The 12,070-nt window shown below is 47.3% G+C and overlaps 1 protein-coding gene across 1 annotated transcript; it reads right to left on the bottom strand.

Annotated features, from left to right (window-relative positions):
• Positions 1-2,284, bottom strand: gbx2 (gastrulation brain homeobox 2; the record flags this gene model as incomplete). Its single annotated transcript, XM_079996751.1, has 2 exons — positions 1-527; positions 1,807-2,284. The coding sequence occupies 2 exons, from the start codon at positions 2,282-2,284 to the stop codon at positions 1-3; spliced, it is 1,005 nt and encodes a 334-aa protein (XP_079852877.1).
• Positions 2,285-12,070: the final 9,786 nt, after the last annotated feature.

The raw sequence follows: 12,070 nt of genomic DNA on the forward strand, positions 1-12,070 counted from the left end.
TTAAGGCCTGGCCTGCTCCAACTGTTGGTGTTGACTCCGTATCGCGAAGCGGCTGACGTGCACGGGGATCGGCACCACTATCTTGGGGTTCCGGGAGGGCTCCCCGGTTTTGCTGTTCACGTTGCCGGCCTTGACGCGCTTCCACTTGGCGCGCCGGTTCTGGAACCAGATCTTCACCTGCACCTCGCTCAGCTTCAGCGCGTGCGCGATCTGCGAGCGCTCGGTGAGCGACAGGTACTTCTTGCAGTGGAACTCCTTCTCCAGCTCCAGCAGCTGCTCGCTGGTGAAGGCCGTCCGCCGCCGCCGGTTCTTGCCGGTCGAGGTGGCGCCGCCGGCGCCGCCCGCGGCGCCCGAGCAGCCGTGCGCCCCCTCGTCCATCCCCAGGCCCCCGTGCGCGTCTCCGTCGTCCCGCTGGCCGCCGGCCGCGTTGTCGTCCGAGCTGTAGTCCAGGTCGCTGTCCATGGAGTAGCTCTCGTCCTTCCGGGCGCACTCGTCATCCTTGGCGTCCTCCTTTCCGTGCGCTCGAACTTATAGAGAGGAAGTGGAAGTCAGCATCATAGTATATGTATTTTAGTAACACTCTATCGCCTTTATTCTGACGATACCGTGCGTGCACCGTGGTGCGTCGCGACGTTAATAGAACGTGCGTGTGGGGTTAAATGACTGAAAACACAGTGTCAATACATACGTATATTTTCCCCTCGTTTTTTTTTTTTCTCAAACTGACAAACGATTAAAACTAACACTACGCCCTTTCAAAAACAACCCCCCCCCCACGCGCGCGCACATGCACGCACACACACACACGCCCACCCACCCGCGCACCCAAAAAAAGGTGTCGAAAGTTATTCCCTTGGAGGTGGCGTGCACCTCGGGTGGGGAGGTGGTGTATGTCAATATTCATTAGGTTTGTGCGTTTTGATCCGCGTGCTTCCGGGGCCACAGATCACGAGCGCGTCGCTGGAAAACCCTCCGCGCGTAATTACGCGAGAGCAAGCTCGTGCGTTACGCGTGGCCCCCACGGGGCCCCTGGTTGTCACAGCAGACGGGAGCCAAACGGAATAGTAACACACTTATGTGGGTGATTCTGAGCCCGACCCCCCCTCCCCCACGGGCTTAATAAAGTGTTACCTTAATTGAACCAATCTCATTTTATTCTATCTCACCTTTTTTTGCAAAAACATTCAACGTAATTATGGAATGTAAATATCCCCCCATCTTATCTCAAGTTTTACATATTCACAACCTGGTTAGTTAATGATTAATGAAATAAACGACCAAACGACTTGTTTAGCTTTGTGTTTAACTCACATTACCGCATTTTTCTTCTTTAGGGCTCAAACGAATCGCAAAGATGTATGGGCCTACTGATGCGCAGTTTTGGGCCAAGGGGGAATCTCAGCGTTTGTTTTTTATCGATGTTATCACGAACATCTGTTGTTTTCTTTACGGTTTGCCCACAAACGTTAAAAATAACACTTAAAAAAAAGTGAATGTCACATAACATCTCAAAAGCAGCAGTCTGGTATAAACTGGTGTGTGATCCGTATTTTGTTTTATTCTTCTATTTTTTAATTTTTTTAGACTGTTAAGCGTTCTTTTTCTGTCACTTGTCTGTTTGCAGCACAATGCAGCAACTTATTAAACCAGGCAAATCAACACAGAAAATTGTCAAGCCTACATTTTTGGGAGCTTTTCTCAACTTAAAATGTGAGGTGTACATTTTAACCGGTCAATTTTCACGGAAATCGATGACTCTTTTTTTTTTGTTTTGTTCCCCCCCCCCCCCAGCAGCGGTTCTTATACCTGCGGATGAGTCCGACTCGTGGAAGCCCTGCAGCGGGGCGCCCTTCCCCTCCTCGCCGTCCTCCCGGAGCTCCGTGGCTTTGTCGAAGGCGGCGTGGAGCGACTGCGATCCGAACTTCCTGGCCGCGTCCTGGTGCTGCTGCGCGATGGCGGCGGCGGACGCGGAGAAGCCGCCGCCGCCGGGCAGCGACGCCATGAGCGCCATGCCCTGCGCCAGGCTGGAGCAGAAGCCGCCCTGGAGGCTGGGGATCGAGTGGTGCGGGTGCTGGAGAGCCGACGGGGGAGGCGGCGGCGGGGGCGGGGGCGGCGGCGGGAGCACCACCGAGCGGTACGGCATGAACATGGGGTAGCCCGTGTAGACGAAGTGTCCCGGTCCGGGCTGCGGCGGGCCCCCGATCAGAGAGTCGATGCTGAAGGCGGTGGTGCTTCCCAGGGGCCGCTGCATCACCATGAAGGACGGGCTGAACGCCGCACTCATATGATCCACGGGAAAGCAGGGTGGTGAGTAACCCCCCTCTTTGAGTTTGTCTTCTGTGATTTCTCTTAATTCCTGTAATTCACAAACTGTCCGCCGAGAAAGACAAGCGACGCGAGATTAATAATAATAATAATAATAATAATAATAATAATAACAATAATAATAATAATAGTAATAATAATAATAAGTATAATAATAATAATAAACCCCGGCCTCACAGTCTGCTTCTTGCGATTACAGAGCAACATTCCATCGGAACACCACAAGCGCTCAAGAAGACCTAATTTTCGGTAATCAAGTCAACGGAATAATCATTTAAAAAACAAACAAAAAAAAAAAAACCATACTTGTCGAGGCCCCTTCCAGATTCGGTTCAGCCAGAGATCCGTGTCGGGTTATTAACACCGCGCATCACGCCGCCCTCCCCGACGCTTCACCTCGACTTGACGTGAGGCGATATGAGAGCGTCTCCCTTTTTTTTTTTTTTTTTTTTTTTTTTTATCCGCGCACCAAGTGTTTCCAGCCGTTCGGCGACAATCCAGATGTTTGGCAATGAATTTAAATTCCGCTCCCTCCGTTTAATCGCCCCCCGCCGCCGCGCGGGGACCGCCCCCGCGCCCCGCGCCCGGCGCCTCATTGGTCGCCGAGAGGACGCGAGGAGCGGCCGCGCGGCTCTGGGGTCTCGTGGATGAATGCCAATTACCTAAATTGCGACCATGGGCCCTTTGTCCAACGCGGAGCGACATAATTGTAAATAATGAGACACGTATAATGTAAATAATATGTCTGTGACCTCGCCCCCGCCCCCCGCCGGCTCACTTTCCCCGCTGCTTTTTGGGAGTGACTGCACGAGTCGGATCACTGCCGTTCCGGTCTCCTCCATCGAAATGCATCATTCTGATAGAGAAGGAATAAATATGCAATTCAGATAATAAAGCTGCTGTAAACACTGGAGCGGGGCGAACCCCATAGGCCCGTGGACGTGTGTGTGTGTGTGTGTGTGGGGGGGGGGGGGTTGACAACCGGCGCTAAAGTAAAAAAAAAAAAAAGTGTGCCCAACATCCGCACCGCTGCATTTTAAACAGTGGTCATGGGCTGCAACAGCTGGAGATTCCACGCTTTTCTGACTTTGGGAGGGGTTCCAGCCTCCAAAACGTTTAAGGACACCCAGAAAAAAATAAAATAAATCCCACTCTGCCAATGGCTCCAGGGGCCCATGCTTAAATGTTGTATGAAATGTGTAAAAAAAAAAATTGGTTGAATATTGTCTTAAATGTAGAGGAAATAAGATATGTTGTCTACCTTGTCAATTGCACTAGTGCTGCCATCTCGTGGTAGCTCAACATTGAGTTTTGTTGATGACGATGACGATATAATAGTGGTACTGTATTAGGTTTTGTAACTTTAACTGTTTTTTGCACTATATACAGTTCAGTATATCTACAGGTTACACTTGTCCTAAATACACATAATTTGGGTTACAGCCAATTTTTGTCAAGAATAATGGATTTATGTCAAAACATCTGACAGTTATAAACTGCACGTGAATCCTGCCAAATGAACCGCAGTGTAGATGGCTTTTTCCATAAGATAAGATAAAATAGTACTTTATTCCCGGGAGAAATGAAATGATGCAAATGGTGTGTGGGGGGAAAAAAAAAAACAGTTTCTCAGTGCATCATCAACTTTGTGTCAACAAGTATTTTAGTTTAAGTCAATAAACTTACAGTATGTTTACTTTACACCTGTACTTAGCAAAAGACAAGCGGCGCAGCTCCTCCGGGCAAACAAAATACATAATTAACACATAACACATTATTAAAATAGACAAGATGGGGTTTTTTTCTGATACAGAAGATCGGTCTGGATCGGCAATAACCCGGAAAGTATAGATGTGAGTGAATTAGTAACTGACTGACTGAGCGAGTGACTCAATCAGTTAGTGAGCGGATGAGCGACTGGCTGAGTGACTGAATGAATAAGTTAGTTGATAACGTCCCACTCCAAGTCTGTCAGTCTCTCTTCAGTAGTGTGGAGACATGAGAATTTGCCGTTGTCTCCTCGTGAGCGACTCTACCGCTTTTCTTTGGCGGCACTTTGCCCCGTCCATCTCTGGCGCCCCTCTCTCGGTTTGTTTCGACAAAAGCGAGCTGAAAACGATGACATCGGTCAAACATTCCGCTTGACGCTCAAGGCTCAGTGTTTGTACTGGGTTGTCTTCAACATGCAGGTGCACAAATCTGACCGTTGCATGGGTTGGAGCACGCGCGCAGCTTCTCCTTGGTCCTGAAAGCTGAAGGTGCAGAGTACGGTTTGCCGGTCCTGTCAGGAAGATTGGCTGGATGCCGGCACGAATGACGTGTCCCTCATTGCCGGCCGTCCACCGTTCAGCACAGCTTCCTGCACTTTGACCCGGCGTGTTGCCGAAATACATGCAGTTGTGTTTTTGCTCATCCAATGACGCCAGTGTCTTATAAACGTACTGACCGGTATCAGCCCGGTATCAGAAGGGCTGCAGGCAGGGTGAGCGGCCTCTCCGCATCAGCTGCAATGAAGGACACCGAGGTGACGGTGGATTTGAACAATCTTTGAAGAATTCCACTCCTCCGTGGCAAGCTCGTCTGTATGATAGACACAGATATCGCTCAGAAGCACGAAATGATTAGAGAGGCCGCATTTATTTGGCGACCGGTGGAAAACGAAACGTTATTGTTTATTGTTACTGTTTACACGTTGTTGACGGGGCTTCTCCAATTTTTTCCGTTTCAACCTCGACCGCGTCTTCGGTCTGGTGGGAGGTCAGGCTGGAATCTGGTGCGGCCATAAGTATCAAGTATCTCTGGAGACCATGCTGTGATTAACGGCGTTACCGAAAGCTGCTGTTACGATTGGGGTTTTCAATGCTATGTTTTACTTGGATTAACAATGAGGTATAGCCACCTCCTTCAAAATCCTAATACTCACAGATGATTTGTTTTTTTTACACACTGAGACATTGCGAGCGTGTCTGGTTTGGCTCGTACTTTATCATCTCATCAGTCAGCACACTAACCGTCTGCCATCCGGGCTCCTGGGCTGCTGGTGTAGGTCTTTTCCATCAGCGATGGCTGAACGAAGTACCACAGGCATGAGGTGCCATGGCACATGAACGTTTCCAGCCGTGTCCTATTTGTGAAAGTGGAGGACCCACAGTTTTCAGGGCTAATGGAGTCTGACTAGTCAGACACCATGAACAAACTATGGACTGGCAGGTCGAACCACTACCATTGCCATTCTCCACACTCCACCCAAGTGGCCCTTTGACACAGAGACACAGGCAGAGATGTTACAAATACACCAGTTTGTTCTGGACAGTGGCAAGATGTAACAAGCCGGGAGCAGATGGAAACTTGCCATGACAGAGGCTCTCCCCATTTGTGTCTGGGGATGGGTGATTTACCTGCTGCTCGTTGATTGCTCTGACAAGCAACAGACCTACAGCCACCCTGATAAGCGTGGCTCCTTAAACCGCCCCCGCACCACGGTCGGATTTGGAGATTGGTGTGTTCAAAGCAGGTGCTGGTGGTGTGTGCGCGCGTCTGTGTGCGTGGGATGTCTCCACCAGTGAGTGAACGGGACTTGTCCCAGTTGGTTCTCGTGTATGAGGTCGGAATTATATCGTAGTGCTTCCAAGCAGTGGGAATGGCCCCCGAAGCCACCCCTGAGTCCCACAGCAGTACAGACACCCCAGGACCGCAGGAAAGCCCCGAGAACCCTGCCCTGCAGCTACAGAAGACCCAGCCCCCCAGAGAATCCGCAAGCCTGCGGAGCAACATCCACCCATGGCCCTCGAGGAGCATAAACCAGTCCCATAGAGGAGACCCTGCACCCCCCAAGGCGCACGCATACAACCCACCCCCACACGCAGGCATGAGCCGCAGCCGCGCGCACAGAGCCTGGACGCAGCACAATCCAAACAGTCTAAAACCCGTAGATGGAAACACATTATTGAAATATTTGAATAGTATGTAAAAACTTTGAATGAGTTTACCCTCTGTTTCTCCTTCGATCAATGACTATGCAACGTGGACATCATGATAATCAGTCTAGCTCGTTCCCAAATCCTGCTTCCACTAAAAAGAATGCACTCAGCTCATCCTTGTGTAGTTACATGGTGTCATTTGTAGGGGGTGGGGTTCCAAACATTGCCGGTTGCATAGCTGACGCTCAAATTAATTTTATAATCAAAAGAATGATATTAAGACACCAAGTGGTATAAATAAAATCTGTTTAAAATATCACAGGATTTATTTTCAGTATTGATATTTGGTAGAGGAATGTGGTTCCCTCATAGGAATTTTTAGACGCAAGAAATCTGTGAGTAACAACCATTACCGAGGGTACTGTATTATAACCAGGCAGGTAGAGGCGTTGAACAGTCTATCAAGTTCAGAAAATTGCATTTCTATACTGTAACGGCGCTTTTAAGACAACAGTTAACTACATCGCAATAATAATAATAATAATAATAATAATATTAGAGTCCTCACCTACAGAATGTAGAGTGAGGAACCTATTGTTATTGCTCTGTTAATTCTTCTTGTTCTGTATCTTGTTCTGCTTTTTGGGGCCTTAAGAAACTCAAAAAAACTCACAAAACTTTGCACACATGTGAGTCCCGCCCCCCATTGATATTATACGGGTCGCGTGCATGGGCGTGGCAAAATGGCCGACCACGCCCTCTTTAAAATTTCGAAAAATCAAACCTATTCACTTTTTACCATGAAAACTCACCAAATTCAACACTAATGTGACATCACTAGACTTGAAAATGATGTTGCCGCCATCACCGAAGCTGAACAGGAAGTCGGCCATATTGGATTAAATACGTAATTTTAGTCACTTTTTGGTCATTTTTATGCTTTGTACTTTCACAAACTCCTCCTCGGTAATTTATCCGATCGACTTCAAACTCGCCGAGTGTCTTTAATACACATAAACGATTAAAAGTGAGGAAAATATTTTGTTTTTCTCACACTGTGTGGGCATGGCTTTGCGGTGAATTTCATGTTCCAAAAAAAAACTGTTAGTAAAGTTTTTTTGATATTTTAGGCACTTTTTATGCTTTGTACTTTCACAAACTCCTCCGAGGCGATTTATCGGATCAACTTCAAACTTGACGAGTGTCTACAAGACACTTTCACGATTAAAAGTTTGTTTGGTTTTCGGCACACGGTGTGGGCATGGCAACGCGTAAAATTTCATTTTCCAAGAGATACTTGGAAATTCTCTGAACTTTGCACAGTCATCAGTCCCAGTGTGGCAATTGATATTCTATGGGTCCCCAGTATGGGTGTGCCAAAATGGCCAAAATTTCAAAACATCAAACCTATTCACTTTTTTTTCCCATGCAAACTCATTAAATTCAGTACACATATTTTACATCCCTACACTTGAAATAAATGATATTGCCACCATTGCCCAAACCCAAGGGGAAGTCGGCCATATCGGATTAAAGGTGCAATGTTAGTGACTTTTTGGTCATTTTCATGCTTCGTACTTTCGCGGACTCCTCCGATCCGATTTATCGGGTCCCACCGACACTTGCGCTTTGAGGACCCAGTTATCGCTGCTTGCAGCTTTAATTAGGGTCCTCGTCTACAGAATGTAGGATGAGGATCCTATGGTTATTGCTCTGTTTATTGTTCTTGTTTTTGTTCTTGTTCTTCAGCCAAATTGCATCAGCTTTTTGGAGGTCTTAAGAAACTCGAAAAACTCACAAAACTTTGCACACACGTTAGTCCCGCTCCCCCCATCGATTTTATATGGGTCCCATGCATGGTCGTGGAAAAATGGCCGACCACGCCCTCTTTAAAATTTCAAAAAATTAAACCTAAACCAGGATGTAGGATGAGGATCCTATTGTTATTGCTCTGTTTATTCTCCTTCTTCTTCTTGTTCTTCAGCTAAATTGCGTCGGCTTTTTGGAGGCCTTAATAAACTCAAAAACTCACAGAACTTTGCACATACGTAAGTCCCGGTCGCACCAGCACTCACTTTCAGTACGCCACGGGGTTTGTTTCACCCTCCGACTCGGCTTCCCGGCTCCGGGATGGGGAGAGCTTTATTTGTATTTGTATAGTCTTATTCTTATTTATTATAACCTTATCATTATTGTTATTGAAATGTGACCGATAAGATTCCAATTTTTTATGTAAAATGATTTTCATGATGATTTTTTTAGACAGTGGTCTAAAAAAGTGCAATTTCTCTCAGAAACTGTAGGGGCGCGAAATACCAGACGTTACATAGTGCTGCTTTAATTTAAAATGATCTTTATTCTTTGAGCATCGTTTCAGTTTGGGCGTCTGGGCTCTACTTCTCATCCCTCCCGGCGAGGTGGAGTGATGAGCTCGAATCCCCGCAATTGGATAGGGGAGTAGAGCCCCAGATGGTGGTGCAGGGGAGGTGGAGGGAGTGCAGCAACACAGCAAGCAAAGCAGGAAGCAGGTAGGGCAGGAGGGATTGGCTGCTTCAGTAGGGCTGCCCTTCAGCGCTTGGTGCTGTAGAGTTTTCTAACAGAGCTAGCTCCGCCTCATTTACTGTCATGATTCTGATAGAGACACGAGTGTCGATCTGTTTCACTAAATTTCAAAGGGTCCTGCTGTGTTGAACATTTTAGATGCGTCCGAAATCGAATCTGAATCTGTTTTATTTTCGCCGGGTACATTTACATACACTAGGAAATAAACAAGAAACGGAAAGAGAGTATAAACTGCTTCTTTTATTTATTTTAACAATACCTGCTTTGGCTGTTTCTTTTCAAGATGTTTTGTGTCGGTCTTACCCATTTGCACCTATCGCCCTTTCCCCAGAGCACAGACGTTCATTTCACACGGAAACTTCATTTCCCTCCTAGCTCCCAAACATATTCAAATATAGTCCGAAAAATACCCCTTTGATCATCAAATATAAGCACCACTAGGCAGGGCCCCGTGGTCGTACATAGCCGCTGCATTATAAGATACATACATGAATATATATTTAGGCAAATCGGTTACGCCCTGACCTTTGACCCTGCCCCAGCACCCCAAATGCTGCTCCCGAGGCACCAAGTTGAGCCCCCCCTCCCTTTTTTTATTTGCATCCTCTTCCTCAGGGTCATTGGGACACAATCTCATTACTGGCGGGCCTGATCCTGTAACTGCAATGCAGACATTAAATAGCAGTATTTTTCAATTAGGGCTGACAAATTCAATCAAAATTCCATAGATTAGGATGAAATGAGGCATGGGTCATTTACAAGGGAATTTAATTGCACGGCCATTAGACAAATAGTACAGCACTCTCTGTCTCATTATCAATCATGCGGGGGCATCAATAGTAAAAGGTTGGAAGCGGGGGCAGGGCGGGCGTGCGTGCGTGCGTGCGTGCGTGCGTGCGTGCGTGAGTGCGTGCGTGCGTGCGTGCGTGCGTGCGTGCGTGCGTGCGTGCGTGCGTGCGCCGGCACCGGTGCTGCAGCGCCGCCGTCGCTGAGCAGCTAATAAATACCCCTCTTTTGTGCTTATAAATTATCCAGTTTAATTAACAGTGTGGGTTATGATTGGACTATGATTTAATTAAACCTTTCCTGCATGCACGAGAGCGGCGATCATTCATTACACAGCCGGGGCGTAGGGGAAGGGAGGGGGTGGGGGGTGGTGAGGGTGGGGTGGGGGTGGGGGTATAACCCTGGAGTAAATGAACCGGTGGCTCGGGAGTAATCCGCTTACTTGATAAGGCCCCGGCAACAAGCACCAATAATTACTCCAGATCATCTGCTGAGATGGACAGGATGCAAAATAAAACTGCGACCGATTCAAAGAATTAGGGAAAGAACTAACACCCCCCACCCCCCCCCCCCCCTAAAATGCCGGCTGCCACACCTCCAAAGCTTTTGAATGGGTGTGTCAATGGGAGCATTGGCTGTTAGTTTACTGGCGGTGGAGGTGTTATTATAGTGTGTTGTAAATGACGGGGACGAGAGAGAGAGGGAGCGAGCCATGGTTTATTCTGCAGTGCATTGCTCTTCCTCCTCCTTTCTGAAACAAACATGCACCGTTATTTCAAATTGAGCCCAAGTGACTCACTCATGGTAGAACTAAATGTGGAAACAAATCAGAATAACAATAATGGGGTTTTTTTTGCAGGGGTACAATATGCCCCCGCTTACACACACGCACACACAGCCTTGATGCATCTTGCATTAGTGCTGTTTACAGCGTTAACTGTTTTTCATGAAATTCCCAGTTAAGTGAATTCAATGATTTGTTTCTAAGCTCATTATACAGGTTAGAAAGTCATTTCTGAAAAACGTGAAAAGATTGTGAAGTAGCGTTGTAGTACTGAGTTATGGCGTCGGACCGTTTCTCACTATTTTGGTCCACATTGGTCCGGATTTTTTTTGGGCAGGGCTAAATCATGACTCTGACGTAGAGCGGTCAGACTCGCCGTGGCCCCTCCCCCCCTAACACTTAGATAAACACCAGGTTGGATGCCGTGGGAGCAGTCGCCTGCTTTTACATATTATTCAACGGACACGGGTGGGGTTGCGCTGGCGTTGCCAATGATCATGGCCGATCCAGTGAGGGAGGAGGCCTGGTGAGATCCCATGGAGATGGAGCTTCACAGGTATCGGCGGCAGAAGCGGGCTTCCTATCGATCGCCGCGCCACAAACAAACTCAATATCCAATCCTGGATTGAGTCCCTCTAATCTCCCTTTACTGGATGTAACGTAAAAAACAAATCTCTTGGTGTGACGAACTGGTTTCACTTGTTTCTGCACAATTTAAGTCTATTAACAATCTTTTGACAGAGGTTGTGTGGTGGAGATCCTTTTTGACAGTTTACTGATTACCTGCCAACCTAATATCCAATGAAATTGACACTAAGACAGACAGACAGACAGACAGACAGATAAATGGATAGTAGGGCTGTACAATTATTCGTATATTAATCGCCATGACGATATTGGCCCCCACAATTAATTGATTGTTGCCGGGGGCGACTATTTTTTATTTAAAAAATAAAATAAATTAAAAAATATATATTTATTTTCATTTTTTATTATTCCATTTGTGACACGGTGTCGCCACCCAAGAGAAAGACAAAGTGCACATAAAAAGCTTGCTCTGGTGTTAACCCAATTAACCCAGGTTATTCATGGGTTAATTTGTCCGACCAATCACACGATTCTGATTTGTATTAAATGTTTACAGAAGCAGCTGAGGCTTTATTCTGTGCTTTGATTTTTACATGAAACTCCGTGTTCTTCTTTGGTGAATGCAGAAAAAAGAAAGAGAAACAGTCTTTATTCATCACACAACACACTATAACACATGCTTGCACACACATGCTTTGATGGTGGCCGGTGAAATGGATTCTCTGCTTTTGACCCATCCTGGCTTGTCCTTCCTCCGGGGGCACAGCCAGGAGCAGTGGGCAGCATACGTGGATGCGCCCGGGGACCAGGTGATAAATGTCAATTGCTGGTCAAACAAAGATGGGTGCATGTTTTTAGTGGGGGTCCTTACTGAAGTGAGGTGGAGGAAACCCCATGTGAGCAGGGGGAGAACATGCAAACTCCACACAGAAAGGCTCCTGTTTGGGAGATAACCCGCCGGAGCACGGTGCCAACAGCGCCCCAGGCGGGAATCGAACCCAGGACCTGTGAGGCAGCAATGCAATGCACTGCGCCACCGTGCCACCTGCAAAGAAGGATCCTAGGACTGACCGCGCCGTCCGCATCTGTGAAAGTCTGGTGAGCC

The sequence above is a fragment of the Zeus faber genome (assembly GCF_960531495.2).
Source record: "Zeus faber genome assembly, chromosome: 2".
NCBI lineage: Eukaryota > Metazoa > Chordata > Actinopteri > Zeiformes > Zeidae > Zeus > Zeus faber.